Here is a 16,445-nt window from a genome sequence, read left to right on the forward strand (position 1 = left end):
TAATATTATTGAGCATGAAAATGTGCAAAAACTAAAACATATTTTTGTCATTATCTCTACATTCCCATTACTTTATTAAAAAAAAACTACACAGTTATAACTTATGCAAGGTTATCTAAAAATTAATATAAGTTTCATTCGTGTTTGCTGAATTTCGTAAAGCGGGTCATAAAGGTCCCAATGTCATTTTCTGTTTTACCCAGATGGAGCGACAAATACCACGGCAAGGCACCCGAGGCGTTCTGGATATGGGTAGAAGACCCTGACACGGATATCATGTACTACCACGAGTATTTCCTCATTACCAAGAAACAGGTAAGCTAACATTACAATGGTAATAAGTAATAACTGTAATCTAGTTAGAAAAACGAAATGTTGACCTACAATGATCTGTTGGCATTTGTATGACAGTGGATGGGTGGATGCGAAACAAAATACGTTTGTCTTATTTCGTCGTCAAGTGCAACTTTACAAAATGGCGGCGTTACTTTTATATTTGGCCTTGTATCAAAAGGTGTATAGTTAAATAAAGAATCGACATTACGAGTGCTAACTGACATTTTGTATCTCATATCTTGACTATCGTAAATAAAAATATGGCTTTAAGAATAAAGTAGAGGTAATTTAAAATTGCCAGGTTTCGTTACAATTACTTTGATTGTATATATCTGCGAGTTAAAGCATGTGTGCGTCAACAATATTTACTGCATTTTAGGTGATAACCAGAGAACCGCAAGAGCTGATCATCACTATACCGATTTCGGAACCTTTACCACCGCAGTATTACATACGGGCAACTTCTGAAAGGTAATTTATGTAAAAAAAAAAACGAAGCTATACAGCCGCCATTTTGTAAAAAATGGTTTTTCAAAATGCCGCCTTAGTCCGTCGAATCAGATTATAAGTTTTATTTTTAGATGGCTTGGATCTCAAAGCGCATTGTACCTGTATGGCCGCCATTTTGTAAAAATGCTTTTTCAAAATGGCGTCTTGGTCCTTCGAACTTGATTCGATGTATTTTGTTTTCAGATGGCTCGGCTCCGAAAGCGTATTGCCTTTGACATTCCAACACTTGATACTACCTGAGACACATCCGCCTCATACAGGTTAAATATTATTTACTTTATTACCTACTAAAAAAGTAATGTAGTGAACAGTCAGTGCCGCACGTAAAGATATTTAATGATTTCTTAATTCTGGATTGTTATTAAATATATTTTAAAAAATATTTTACCATTAATTTACAGTAAGATTATTTTATTAACTACCAAAACATTCATAGATCTCCGAGAACTGCAGCCGTTGCCAGTAACAGCGCTAAACAACCCGGCGTACGAGATGCTTTACCCGTTCTCGCATTTCAACCCGATACAGACGCAGATATTCCACTGTCTGTACCATACTGACAATAACGTGCTACTGGGCGCCCCCACTGGCTCGGGCAAAACGATAGTCGCCGAAGTCGCGATGTTCAGAGTCTTCAACGAATACCCCGGATGCAAGGTACGTCACCTGTCATCTTCTCGTTCTTATTGTGTTTTTAAACTATGGAATTTGCCAGCTGTCATTATTAAAATAAATGTTTTATTTTAAGCTTTAGAGCTAGCTTTTGGATGGTATAAAAATCTTAATCATTGTGTTTTTTAAGTTGTATTTTTTTTAGGTTGTTTACATTGCGCCGCTAAAAGCGCTAGTCAAGGAACGTATTAACGATTGGAAAATAAGGCTGGAGCAGAAACTTGGGAAGAACGTTGTGGAACTTACAGGTATGTAATATTTTACTCACCACTTATCCACAGGTGACGTAAAGTCCGACGTGCGCACGTTCCGCTCCGCCCACATGATCGTGTCTACGCCTATTCACTATGTGTCACTCATTTGTTACACCTTGTGGATTTGTTGCGGATTTGGTCGCATTTAAGTTACCCGCACCCTATCATTTCATATATGTTTTTCATGTCATGCGGGTAAAACGGGTGTGGCTAAGAACATGTTGCTACTCGCATGCGGTCCAAATGACAATAAAAGGACCTTAAAGCTCAGTTTACTCTTAAGTGAAGTCATCGCTTATCCACAGGTGACGTAACGCCCGACGTGCGTGCGATCCGTTCCGCCCACGTGATCGTGTCCACCCCAGAGAAGTGGGACGGCGTGTCGCGATCATGGCAGACACGTGGTTACGTGCGCGACGTGGCGCTCATCGTGATCGACGAGATACATTTGCTGGGGGAGGACAGAGGCCCCGTGTTGGAGGTGATAGTGTCCAGGTGAGTGTGAAAGAGATAGAAAGTGCGTCTGAATCGTGCGTGTAAATGAGACGGTGCGAATGAACACGCGCGACGTGGTGCTTATCGTGATAGACGTAATACACCTACTGGGGGAGGACAGAGGCCCCGTGTTGGAGGTATTAGTGTCCAGGTGAGTGTGAAAGAGATAGAAAGTGCGCCTGAATCGTGTGTGTAAATGAGACAGTGCGAATGAGCTTGCGCGACGTGACGCTTATCGTGATTGACGAAATACATATTTTGTTGGGAGAAGACAGATGCCCCGTGTTAGAGATGATAGTGTCCAGGTAAGAGATAGATGGAGTGAAAACCAGTGTCCGTGTGTGAAAGAGATAGAACGTGTTGGCGTGTGTGGCGGATATTTATGGTATCGTATATACGCATTGCGTACTTGAGTCCGTGCAAAGTGCGTACGACTATGCTACCGTTTATCCGCCTGAATGCATTCCATCTAAGCTTTTAATCACCTTAATTGTGTTCTCGTATATTTTATGAGAAATAATATTTTGACAGCTATTTGCAATAACCCGAACTGGTTGGAAATAGTCTTTATTTCTAATAGGAAGTTGGAATACCTAATCTCAAAGTATACTCATTGCCAAATTGTGATTGTTTTCAACATTTCAGAACAAACTTCATACAGTCGCACACGTCGCGTCGTCTCCGTATAATCGGGTTATCCACTGCGCTGGCTAACGCCAAGGACTTGGCCAACTGGCTGAACATTGGCGAGATGGGGCTGTACAACTTTAGGCCGTCGGTACGACCGGTGCCGCTTGAGGTAATTAGTTATTGAAATGAAATTTGTTAAAAATTAACGCTTTTGGAACATCTTCATGGGGCCTGCCACCGGTTCGGGAACTAAGGGCACCCACAGAAAACTGCGAATTCGCATCTCAATTAGTTGTGTCGCAGATATTTGCGATGCGATGCGAATTCGCAATTTCGTGTGGGAGACCTAACCCGGCGAGAAATACCGGCATAAGAACGTCGCAAAATTATTGTATCGCATATCGCATATTAATGACCAATTAGGATCGGCTCACAATCATAGTCATATTTCTTTTTTGCCAGATTATGGTAACAAATTGGTCTTAAAACATATTGAGTTGAGTTTGAAATATGGGTTATTTTATTCTGCTAAGTGCGCTTATATTTTTATACTATAAGTGCTATTGGTATTTTAAATAATAATTTTGTATATATAAAAAATAAAAAAAAACGATCTTATGCACACGAAATTTTCAGGTGCACATATCTGGACACCCCGGACGCCATTACTGCCCGCGCATGCTCAGCATGAACAAGCCGACGTTCCACGCGATACGCACGCACTCGCCCTGCGCGCCCGCACTCGTGTTCGTCTCCAGTCGCCGGCAGACCAGGTGACACACACACACACACGCATCCATACTTAATATTTACGTGCTAGAGTTCGAAGGATTTGGAGACAAAGACCTGCTGACTCTCTTAAAGACTTTATTCACTAGCACTAGATCTAAACATTAAGCACTCACGATGTCCTAGGTTATAGCCAAATCGTAGGTTTCACTGGTATCACTCTTGATCACTTGTTTTCATTCTGAAGTCGCCTTCCTGATAGCTCAAACTGACATTGGCCCGTCTCCCTGCGACTATTTATATGGGCCGAGGCGAGTCCTAGACTGTTCCAGAGAGTTCGTTTCTAGAACGTACCTGACTCGCGTAAACATGGGTTGAACGTTTCTAGAAAATACGAGCATGTAATCGTACACCTAACGCCATCTAGTATCGAGTAGGGGATTTATGTTGTATGTGTTCCACGAGCGGTTCCACTAGTTGACGCTAGATGGCACTGTGAGTCCGTATCCGTAACAATATTATAAATGTGAAAGTGTGTCTGCTGTCTGTCTGTTACCTCTTCACGCCCAAACCGCTGAACCGATTTAGTTGAAATTTGATATGGATATACTTTGAGTCCCGGAAAAGGATATAGGATACTTTTTATCCTGGAAAATGTACGGTTCTTGCGCGATAAATTAATTTTGCCACAACGTAGTTGCGTTCGTCATCTAGTATATACAAACATACAGACGCACACACGGATGCAAGTACTGCGACAAATACATACGTACGTAAAACGCAAGCTCTTGAGCACGCATGAAAGCACGTTTAAACTAGTGCGTGCACGTGCATGATTTACAGGAAAACAGCTATTATACAATCTTCGTTTAAACAACCATCACTGTCGTTCGAATAAATTTTCACACATACACACACACGCACACACACACACAATTTATGATTAGATATCATTAGAAGATGCTCTCACAATTAGTGACTTACCTCTAAAATATAAATGATGTTAGACACGATTCAATAATACCTTCTGAGGGGGGGCCTGGTGACCTCTTAACACAGGGCAACCTAGTTAGGGCACCAGTTTCCTACTATAATTTTTAAGCATCATAATGATTGTATATGTGTTTTTTGTATTGTGGGAGAAATTAATAAAGATTTTTGGATTTTTGGGTAAAATAAGTCCATTATTACAGGTTAACAGCTCTAGACCTCATAGCCTATCTAGCGGCAGAAGAGAATCCGAAGCAATGGCTGCACATGCAGGAGTCAGAGATGGAACAGATTCTATCGAACATTCGAGAATCGAACCTCAAACTAACCCTGGCCTTCGGTATTGGCATACATCACGCTGGCTTGCACGAAAAGGATAGAACTACAGTTGAAGAGTTGTTCATTAATCAGAAGATACAGGTAAAACATGAAAGTCTTAGGGCATGTTTCACCCATAAAGTTAATATACCTAGCGGAATAGAGAAACAAAGGCCTGAGCAAGCGAGATGTCACTATCAGTAACACTGCGTGGTAAAAAGAGACGTGTGATACATGACAGCAAAACCAACTTTTTTCATCTGTTTGACGTCCAGTCGGTACTTATCGGCACGTTGACAATTTAATCTCTTAGAAATGTGCTTGTGTAAGTGTATACGAAAATAAATTTTTACACACAGACGTAAATCAATTTCGGTTTCGTTTGACAGCTTGAGATTGTTGCTCTATTCCGCTAGGTATAATAACTTTATGGTTTCACCACGTCTTGTTGAAGTGCCGGATAGAGAGATATATGATATCCAAAACTTATCTGCGAGATACTCCACCCTCTATTTGTCGGATAAGTTGTGGAATGTGTAGCCTATGCGGTACTTATCAGTAAGGTTATGAAACAGCCTCTCAATCATATTGTAAACCAGTCGCCTTCGTTGCGCTGAATTTCGATTATGGTTTGGTAACCTTACATTTTTCGACAAAAGTTACACTAGCCCAAAATGCCTCCTATTTTGAGCGTTTCGATCGTTCTGTTGCGCCAAAATTCGTTTATCGCGCGGCAACCGTACATTTTTCCGGGATACTACCCTATATCCTTTCCCGGGACTGAAAGTATCTCCATACCTCAGCAATTCGGTACAGCGTTTCGGGCGTGAAGAGGTAACAGACAGACACATTTTCTAATTTTTTTTTTAATAAGGGGGCAAACGACCAAACGGGTGACCTGATGGAAAGCAACTACCGTCGCCCATGGACACTCGAAACATCAGAAGAGCTGCAGGTGCGTTGCCGGCCTTTTAAGAGGGAATACGCTCTCTTCTTGAAGGTTTGGAGGTCGTATAGGTCCGGAAATACTGCTGGTGACAGTTCGTTCCAGAGTTTTACAGGGCGCGGCAGAAAGTTACGCGAAAAACGCACTGTGGAAGACTGCCACTCATCAAGGTGATGAGGATGGTATATTTTTCGCGTGAACGATGGCGAAAAGTTGTAGGTGGTATGATTCCGAACAATTCATTTACAATATTAGTATGGATTTTGCCGTCATTTTATGTCTCATTTTAGGTACTAATCTGCACCGCGACGCTAGCCTGGGGTGTGAATTTCCCAGCACACCTGGTGGTCATCAAAGGCACAGAATACTTTGACGGCAAGAAGAAGAGATACGTGGATATGCCGATCACTGATGTACTGCAGATGATGGGCAGAGCTGGACGGCCACAGGTAATAAGTTTAAACCATAAAGTTATTATACCTAGCGGAATAGAGTAACAATCTCGAGCTGTCAAACGAAACCGAAATTTATTTACGTCTGTGTGTAAAAATTTGTTTACATATACACTTACACAAGCGATTGACGACCTCTGTGGCTCAGTGGGTGAGCGCGTTGGCAGCTCAAGCCGGGGGTCGCGGGTTCGAACCTGCGACCCCCGGCTTGAGCTGCCAGTTGCCACACACTCTTAACTATTGAGCCACAGAGGTCGTCTATATTACCGAATATTACAGTACGACAACGAAGGCGTAGCGGTGGTGCTAGTACACGATCAGAAGAAGAATTTCTACAAGAAATTCCTGTACGAGCCCTTCCCGGTGGAGTCCAGTCTGCTGGAGGTGCTCGCTGATCATCTCAACGCCGAGATTGTTGCTGGTGAGAATTGAGATGTTCATTACTTAGGCCCAATTTCACCAACGTCTGTTTGTGTTAACAGCTTGTTATAATTTCATGTCTTCTCTTTCATTCACATGAAAAACGGAAAGAGGTAACGTGGTACTATTCACTACTAGACATTTTGTTCCCGATAAAATAAATTAACCTGAATACGATAAGGATACAGTGGCGGGGCACGACCTAAATTTGATGTGGGCAAGATATATTTTGCGAGGCCCTCAGATCGATGATGCAAGAGGACCTATACTAACTTCCAATTTTTTTTTTTGCTTTTTTTTTTTAATTTTAACTGTATAACAATTGCTTGCCGGTTTTTTATTATTTATTGCTAGATGACAAATTATATCCATATAATTCTTTGTATATTCACAAATACACACATCGCCCACGCCTTACGCCGCCTCTGTAAAGATACTTACAAATCATTTTATTTGCACACACAATAAAATAGCTTCTCTACTAAACAACTTATATAATGCTCTCTCCCACAGGCACCGTGCAAACAAAACAGGACATACTCGACTATCTCACTTGGACGTATTTCTTCCGGCGCCTCCTCAAGAACCCGTCGTATTATAATCTAGAAAGTCTAGAACCCCAAGACGTCAACTATTACCTGTCTAACCTGGTCCAGAGTTCCTTGGACGCATTGGTCAACGCGAATTGTTTGGAAATTGAGGAGGTAGGTTTGCATTGTAATAACTAATAACAGCTCCATAAAAAATACACTAAAGTAGAACATCGATTATCGCAAGTAATTGAGGGACATGGATGTTCGGATGATCGATTTATTCGAACAATTGTACGTGTTTCTGAAGTCCACAAATATCATGTTTCATACCACAATTATACAATGTGTCCCGACACCGGTGTCCGATCCTTTAATGTCATGATGTATGGCATATTTTATCGACAAATTGGCTCTCAAATTTTACCTTTCTCTCACGGTTGAAAAATGGCAGCCATTTTAGTTTTTGTCGGTTAGTCTTTCACACTAATCTGACCAATAGGTACTTCTCATGTAAATATTCTATGAAGATAAAAAAGGTCTCATTTGATAGCTAAACTTGTGGACTACGCTTACACAGGCAATATGTTATAAATTTCGTGGAATTAAATACAGAAAACCAAATTTCAAGGAAAAAAAATGTGATTTTTTTAATAAATGGCATTTTTGTGAAAAATCGAGCGCATTAAACTGGTTATTTTAATTTTAAAAAGATAGAGGAGGTTTTCATCTTAAATCAATTCCTCTGCTTATATGCTCTAAGTCAGATAGTTTAGAAGTTATAACAATTCATTCAATAGAAGTTAAACCGTGGTTTAGTGGTCAGAGCATGGCTCTCGACTTCAGAGGTCGTGGGTACGAATCCCGCGTTGGAAACAGGTTATATCCAAGTTTGGTTAGGACGATGCAGGCTGATTGCCTGATTGTCTGACAAGTAAGATGATCCACGCGTCGGATGGGCATGTAAAAAGTCGGTTCGCGCCTGATCTCTCGCCGGTCGTGTCGGTCTTCCGTCCCACTGGGTTATAAGAGTGAAAGGAATGGAGAGTACTCTATTGTACTGCGCACACACTTGGGCACTATAAAACTAATCCTGCGAAACAGGCCTGGTTTCAATGAAACTGGCCACTGTCACCGAAACCGCACTGACCTATCGCATTTATATGCGTCTTACCTAGTATCCACACTTACCCTGACATGTCGCATTTGTATGCGTCTTCCCTAGTATCCACAGTCCAAACTTAGCCTGACCTATCCAACTTTCAGGACGAGCGCACCATTCACGCCACATGGATGGGCCGCATAGCGTCCTACTACTACTTGTCACATCGCACCATGGCGCACTTCGCCGCCAACCTGCACTATAACCTGGACACGGACACGCTCCTGCGAGTCCTCAGCGATGCGGACGAGTACGCGACGCTGCCGGTGCGGCATAACGAGGATGTGCTTAATGGGTGAGTTAAGAGAGATTAAGGGCATGTTTCATCACTTCCTGATAAGTGCCGAATAGGCTATCCACCACTTATAACTTGACAGATGAAGTGTGGAGAATCTGTCAAAAAGTTGTGAATAGCCTATTCGACACTTTATCAGAAAGTGGTGAAGCAGGTCCTAAGATTCGCAATGAAAAAGCTTAAGTTCTATCAGACAAGTTCATAGGAAGATGTGAGATGGGGGACCTACGTAATTTTCCCGAGGAAATAAGATAACAATGTATTTATTTTATATTCAGTTAAAACTAAACTAATAACATGTTCCAGCGAGCTGTCGCAACTCTGTCGCTTGCCTGTCGACTCACTGTCGCTGGACTCGTCGAACGTGAAGGCGTTCCTGCTGCTGCAGGCGCACATGACCAGGCTGCCGCTGCCCAACACCGACTACCTCACTGATACCAAGTCCGTCCTCGACCAGACCATCAGGATCATACAGGTTAGTCACCCGCTGTCGCAACTCTGTTGACTTCCTGTCCCAACTCTGTCGCTTACCTGTCGAATTGCTGTCTCAACACTGTCGCCTGCATGTGGACAATTTACAATATGGCGACATTAAATCTGAGTTTGGCAGAATATAAAATTGCTCAGTTTTAGAGTATAAAACAATATAATATATTCAATCTATTTTCGTAGTTTTAACTATAATTTATGATAATGTCATTTCAGGCCATGATAGACACATCCGCTGAAAACGGCTGGCTGTCCGTCTGTTTGTCGTGTCAGATGCTGATGCAGAGTTTGGTCCAAGCGAGATGGCCGACCGACTCACCACTAACAACACTCCCACACATCGACTCTCAACACTTGTGCATATTCACGCAAATGGCCCGGGATTCCAACAGGCCGTGTACGTCACTCAACGGATTGAAAGTCGCGTGGAGAAGCTACGAGAGTCTAGCGAAGTATCTGAGAAGAGAATTCGAGGAGAGTCAAATTGAACAGATTTATAGGGTGAGTAGTACGAATAATAAAACTAAGGAAACGTAACACCCATACGTCAACCGTTTTGAATTCGGTTCCTTTTCGCACACTAAAATATGGCAATAGCAACGAAACACTAAGCTGAAGTCGGTTTCATCTTTTTAAAATACTATTATTTTATTCAAATTTCAGGTGGTATGCGACCTCCCAACGCTAGACATAAGGATATCTATTCGCGGTCTGTGGATAGACAGCGACTGCGAACAGGACAAGGTGATCAGACAGCCGCAATCCAGGGACCACTGGATACCTATACACGCTGATCAGGTAAATAATAGTTCTTCACTGGATGGAGTTGCGGGCGCAGAAAATCATTTATCGCGCGGGAACTGTACATTTTACCGGAATAAAAAGTATCCTATGTCCTTTCCCGGGAATCAAAGTATCTCCATACCAAAGAAGGAGGGGCATTTCGTACCCACTAATGTAGCATTTTGAGACATATACCAAATGAAAGGACTTGAAAAGTTGAACATTTTATTGTACGACGAAAAATCTCTAAGCCATGGGAGAAAAAAGTTAACAAGGGTAGAAGGTAAGAAAATATCGCAAAAAAAAAAACACCCTGTGTTACTGCATCAATTTATAGTGTTGCTGTTAAGGAATCATTTCTGGAAAGTAATTGGATATTTTTTTATGGGGGCAAACGAGCAAACGGGTCACCTGATGGAAAGCAACTTCCGTCGCCCATGGACACTCGCAGCATCAGAAAAGCTGCAAGTGCGTTGCCGGCCTTTTAAGAGGGAATAGGGTAATAGGGGAGGGTAAGGAAGGGAAGGGAATAGGGGAGGGTCGGGAAAGGAAGGGGATAGGGGGGGGTAAGGAAGGGAATAGGGGAGGGTCGGGAAGGGAAGGGGATAGGGGGGTAGGGAAGGGAATAGGGTAGGGGATTGGACCTCCGGTAAACTCACTCACTCGGCGAAACACAGCGCAAGCGCTGTTTCACGCCGGTTTTCTGTGAGAACGTAGTATTTCTCCGGTCGAGCCGGCCCATTCGTGCCGAAGCATGGCTCTCCCACGTATAAATAATATGGCAAACTTGAGTGTGGTAAACTAATAATAATATGTGTGGATGTGCTACAGCTTGGGTACGGCTTCCATACAAAAATGCCCCTTGTTCTTTCGGCAAAATCGCTTCAGCGGTTTGAGCGAGAAAAGGTAACAGAATTTACAGACATACTATCGCTTTTATAATATTAGTATGATGAGTGATGACCAAAATAAAATTAAAATTAATTAAATATTTTTTTTGCGCTGTACTTGAAATTTTCACAATATTCTTACTTATATTTGCATTTAAGTAATTATTAATAGTAAAATTAAAATAAAAAAGGGACACCCTGATGGAACGAAGTTATTTCTTATGTACAAAAAACCCTGTATACACTTAACAAAAAAAAACAGAGTGAGAGAGACAGAGAGAGGAACACGCGCTACCGCACGGCTTACAACTATGGCACTTTTGCTCTAGATTCTAGTTGTAATATACCGAAATACCGACTCTTTTGTGTCGTGTCTTTACAACTTTTTCCGTCTAGCCCCCTTTCGCAACGCGCAATAAGGAACTTCGTTCCCATAATATTTATAGGGGCTACCATACAAAAAACATAATTTTTTGCCTACTTTCGCTCTATAACGGTACGGAACCCTTCAAGTGCGAGTCCGACTTAGTCATTTTATTTTTATATGCATAAGGCAAACCCATGAATCATGATCTCTTCACAGGAGTACACACTAATCCTAGAACTGCATCGTCGCGGCGGGAATCCGAACAACGCAATATGCCCTCGGTTCCCGCGCGGCAAGAACGAGGGCTGGTTCGCGACGGTCGGCTGCGTGGAGCAGGGGGAACTGGTAGCCCTGACGAGGATCCCGGCGAGGGGCACCGCGCAGCTCACCGTGTACTCGCCTAGTAGACCAGGTGGGTAGACCGGTAGACTGGGTAGACCGGTAGACTGGGTAGACCAGTAGACTGGGTAGATCAGAATACCGTGTAGATCAATAGACCGGGTGGGTAGACCAGTAGACCGGGTTAGACATGGTATGCCCCCGTTGCGGCAAGAACGAGGGCTGGTTCGCGACGGCTGGTTCCGTGGAGCAGGGGGAACTGGTCGCGCTGAAGAGGTAGCGAGGGGCTCCGCGCAGCTCGCCGTGTATGGTGGAGCGGTAGACAGCCCCATACACTATCTGTCAAACTCTTCATTAAATTGAAGGTTACTGGTTAGTCGTAATTAAATGTCTCTGAGTGCGGCGGTCAGTGTGGCAGTTAGTGCCTTATCACACTGACGATTAGCGAGCGATTTGAAAGCGATGCGACTGCGCAGCGCACACGCTGCGATTGCACGGCGTGGCGTGGACGCCGATTTGTACACTCGTGTACACAGATTATTATTATATATAGTAGACTCGCTAGGGAGTGACGTCAGAATCCATTTTGCTGCTGAGTGTCCAAAACGCCGAAGGCAAGCTGCGTGCACGCCGCGCAATCGCTTTGTGTGCGCTGCGCAGTCGCGTCGCTTTCAAATCGCTCGCTAATTGCCAGTGTGATAAGGCCCTTAGAGTTACAGTCGTTATAGTTTTTGTCATTATGCTATGTTTTGCCCTTTGCTAAACTAAGTTTTCATATGTTACAACTTGGCTTGTTTAGCTATAGCAGTGGTTCTCGAACTTTTCTGGTAGCGGAACCCTTTTCATGCTGGTGTCTGATGTTTTTTTTTTTTTTTTTTTTTTTTTTTTTACGGCCCCTCATTTGGGACCTCTTGTTCCCCCTTCCATAAGAAGGGACAATTGCTTGCATTTATTAACTTTTTACATTCGTATTAATTTTTATGTTTTATTTACTAATATATTAAACTTAGTTTTATTTTCTATTTCAATTTCTTTGCATCATACATTATTTCTGCAAGATCCTATTTTACTTATATTTAATTTTACATTTATTTTATATTTATATTACTATACTATACATTTTTATTAGATGATACATTTTTCTTTAATTTTTTGATACATTCACATTTATATAAATTTTTATTACATAGAATTTCAATACATAATTTATTCATATTGCAATTTTACATTTCTTTTCGTGACTTGCTTAGTTTACATTTCTTTATTTATATTAATCCATTTTCCAAAATATTTTTTCCATTTATTTTTATGTTACATTCATATTAATATACAATTTCGTTTCATAAGGTTTCGTTATGTGCAATACTACAATTTTACAATTCAAAATAAGGTACAGTTCCATATTAACAATTGTCTTTAGCATCCAGTCCGGAACCCCGGCCAGTTTTTAGTTGCATTGTGTTATAAAGCATAACAGAAGTGCAGTTTTGTGGTGTTGTCATAGCGCGCGCAAGTACAGGTAATAGATAAGTGTGCAGTTACAGAGAGATCGTCGTATGTGTTGTGCTATTTTGTTTTTTAATATCTTATCTTATGCCTTACATGCTTGTCTTATTGCTTTATCAATAATCTCATGTAGGTGCTAAGATTTTTTTTTTTTTTTTTTTTTTTTTTTTTTTTTTTCACAACACATTTACAAATTGTTTATTTGCATTGGTGTTTTTAATTACATAATTAATTACATCCAATTTACCAATTTCTGCAACCACTTAACACCATATCTCACTTAGAGTCGGGATCGTATGCGACTGTTGCGCGCGCTATGACATCCCACTTTTGACGGACCGGACATTCCGCACTAAGTGCGTTATGGCCTGTGTCTTCGTGATGTTCCTTCTGACAATTCGTGCAGCACGGCCTCACACCTTCCTTACGATCATCACACTGAGACTGGTGATGCGCCCCGGAGCAGTGTGCGCATTTCTCCTCGGTGGCACTACAGAATCGCCGCCCATGTCCGTACCCTAAGCAGCGCGAGCACTGGATTAGGGGGGACTGGTCGGCGACCCTGACGCGCTGGACGTCTATATATAGATGTCCTGCCTCGGTGAAACGCGCCCACAACCCCGGAGACACAGTGAGCACCACGTGCTCAGTGTGATCATCTTTTCCCTTCCTCCTGTACTTTACTTTCATCCTATCCTCTCCCCCTCCCAGGATGTCTTCCACGAGGTGCCCATTCTGAGACCTGATGGCCTCTAACACTTCGTCATCAGTGTTGTTTTTAAGCACCCCGTACAACACAACCTGGGGGTCCTTATTCTCTATTTTCTGTGCCTCTAACTTTCCTTCCAATTTCTCTATTTTATTTAAAATTTTATCCCTATCTTTTTTGTCCCTAAAGCCCACAATGACCTTTCTTCCTTTCCCTTTCCTAATCCTGTCAACTTGTATGCCTTCCTTTCTCGCTTCTATTATCTTTCCCATCTCTTGGACTATTTCCGTAGTCGGCATAAAGTTTTCCTTGTCTGCCACAATCAGGGAGTGGAGGGTCCTGTACTTAGGCTTGCCCCGGGCGACACTCGCATATGTTGGGGGTGTCTCCCGTTCCGGTTCGCCCCGCATCATGACCTCCCGCCCCCCGACTGCGTCATTCAAAGTGTCCACTACTTTCTCTACCTCTTTTGTTAACGTTTCTACTACTTTTACCTTTTCCTGTTCTATTTTTGTATGGATACGCTCTACATTTTTAGTTGCCGTCTCTGTTAAATAGTCCCTAAGCTCATGCATCCTGATGTCCTTGATCCTGGTGTCTGATGTTATTTCTAGAAACAATTTATGTATAAGTTGTGGAGTCCCATGGCTCCGGAGTCCGGGGAGCATGCTTTGAGAATGGCTGAGCTATAACTTACAGTATATTTTATTTTCCAGGGCGCGTGATCTACACTTTATATATACTGAGTGACAGCTACATGGGTCTTGATCAACAATACGACTTGCAATTCGAAGTGGTAGAACCGTTACCAGAGGAGAAAGTAGACAGAGTCTATGATGTTGAAAAAGTGATAACCGAGTGAGGAAAAATAAATTATTTATATTGTTATTTTGGTTTTAATTAAAAGTTTAACGGAGTATGTGGGAAAGCCAGTCGCGGTTGCAGCACACTGCACAAAGTCCTATCCATTATTAATATTAAAAATGTGTCTGTCTGTTACCTCTTCACGCTCAAACCGCTAAACCGATTTTGCTGGGTATGAAGATAAATTGAGACCCGGGACAGGACATAGGTTACTTTGGCGCAATGGAGTTGCGGGCGTCATCTAGTCTTAGATATAAAATTCTCGTGTCTCAATGTTAGTTACTGAACTTCTCCGAAACGGCTTTACTGATTTTTACCAAATTTTATATCTATACCATATTCAGTAGATCTGAGAATCGGCTACTTAGTCCAGTAGGGCTAGTTCAGCCTTGTATGGGAATCTGAAATTAATTATAGTCAGAAATGTTTTTGCACCAGTGTTTAGAAGAGGTCACAAATAGCTTAAACTCGAAAACTCGACCAGCCACGACGTGTGCGTTAGCCGCCATATTGGTTTGAAGGTCCTATTATTATTATTATTTTAACATGTGTGGAGACTAGATAAGAGCACAAGCGAAAAAAATTTAAGAGATTACATAGAAAATATACTCGGTAAGGACTGTGACATCAATATTGAAATACTTAAACCTAAAACGGAACGGGAGTATGCTTCTTTTAAGGTCGGTATTACAGAAAGTAATTTTGAGAAGTTATGTGAACCGGATGTGTGGCCTCTTAACGTAGAATATAGCGAATGGATTTGGTTTCGCCGCTCAACCAAACCAGCCCAGCTGCAAACCGAATAAACATCTCAACATTTTATATCAAAATGTCAGAGGGCTGCGTACCAAGACTACGCAATTCCTGTCATTTTTGGAGTCGTCGGGCGCAGATTTATTTGTGATAACAGAGACAGGGTTAAACAGTGCAATAGAAAACGCAGAATTTTCACTTCCCGGTTACCGCGTCCTGAGGTGCGATAGGGCAGATGGGCGGAAACACGGTGGCGTACTTTTAGTTGCTAAGCCGCGCTACGAGCTACGCCAGGTGATGGTGACCGATGTTGATGTTGACGCTCATAGCTTTGAAGTTATTTGTGCCACAGTTCATACCCAAAATAGATTTTTATTTACCTGTTGTGCAGTTTATATTCCGCCTCATACTGATGAGAGCGAGTACATGGTAATGTTTAGTGTATTAGAAAAAATATGTATAAAATATGGTAAAAATTTCGTTATAATAGGCGATTTTAACTTGCTTTCGTGTAATATAAATGTAAGTAACTACTATGAATACTTTATGGCCTTTGGTGAATTCATTCAATATAACGCGGTGCCGAACTGCAACGATCGTCAACTGGACCTGGTACTGAGCGCGTTCGACGGCGTCTCCGTGAGCGCGGCGGACGAGGGGCTGGAGCCCGTGGACGCGTATCACCCGCCGCTCGCAGTGCGCCTCGAGCTAGGCGGCCACGCGCCGCCCCCCGAGCCTGCGCGCCCGCCGCCATCACTCTCTCAGATAGCAGCGGAAAGTAAGCGTTGGAACTTTAACAAAGCAGACTTTTTTCGATTATATAATTTACTAAATGAAATAGACTGGTCCGAAATGTACAATAATGTTGCGTTAAATCTTTTCTATGATAAAATTTATGAAGTTTTTGACGTGTGTGTTCCACAGAAAAAATGCTATTTAGATTCTAGAAAGTATCCCCCTTGGTACACTGCTGATATTATCAAAGATGTTAAACAGAAGTACGAAT

The 16,445-nt window shown here is 42.1% G+C and overlaps 1 protein-coding gene across 3 annotated transcripts in view; it reads left to right on the forward strand.

Moving 5' to 3' along the window:
* LOC121736121 (activating signal cointegrator 1 complex subunit 3) overlaps nt 1-14,710 on the forward strand; it is a 36,027-nt gene extending 21,317 nt beyond the window's left edge. For all 3 annotated transcript variants that reach the window (XM_042127178.1, XM_042127175.1, XM_042127177.1), the window contains exons 23-40: nt 204-315; nt 716-807; nt 1,030-1,106; nt 1,283-1,503; nt 1,664-1,766; nt 2,078-2,267; nt 2,913-3,066; nt 3,534-3,670; nt 4,820-5,036; nt 6,171-6,329; nt 6,612-6,753; nt 7,266-7,456; nt 8,549-8,739; nt 9,046-9,214; nt 9,445-9,729; nt 9,892-10,026; nt 11,485-11,680; nt 14,539-14,710. In XM_042127178.1, coding sequence (XP_041983112.1) covers nt 204-315; nt 716-807; nt 1,030-1,106; nt 1,283-1,503; nt 1,664-1,766; nt 2,078-2,267; nt 2,913-3,066; nt 3,534-3,670; nt 4,820-5,036; nt 6,171-6,329; nt 6,612-6,753; nt 7,266-7,456; nt 8,549-8,739; nt 9,046-9,214; nt 9,445-9,729; nt 9,892-10,026; nt 11,485-11,680; nt 14,539-14,684 — 2,917 coding nt within the window. In that variant the 3' untranslated portion in view covers nt 14,685-14,710. The remainder of the gene's footprint in view (nt 1-203; nt 316-715; nt 808-1,029; nt 1,107-1,282; nt 1,504-1,663; nt 1,767-2,077; nt 2,268-2,912; nt 3,067-3,533; nt 3,671-4,819; nt 5,037-6,170; nt 6,330-6,611; nt 6,754-7,265; nt 7,457-8,548; nt 8,740-9,045; nt 9,215-9,444; nt 9,730-9,891; nt 10,027-11,484; nt 11,681-14,538) is intronic.
* The last annotated feature ends 1,735 nt before the right edge of the window (nt 14,711-16,445 follow it).

The sequence above is a fragment of the Aricia agestis genome, chromosome 18 (genome assembly GCF_905147365.1).
Source record: "Aricia agestis chromosome 18, ilAriAges1.1, whole genome shotgun sequence".
Lineage (NCBI taxonomy): Eukaryota > Metazoa > Arthropoda > Insecta > Lepidoptera > Lycaenidae > Aricia > Aricia agestis.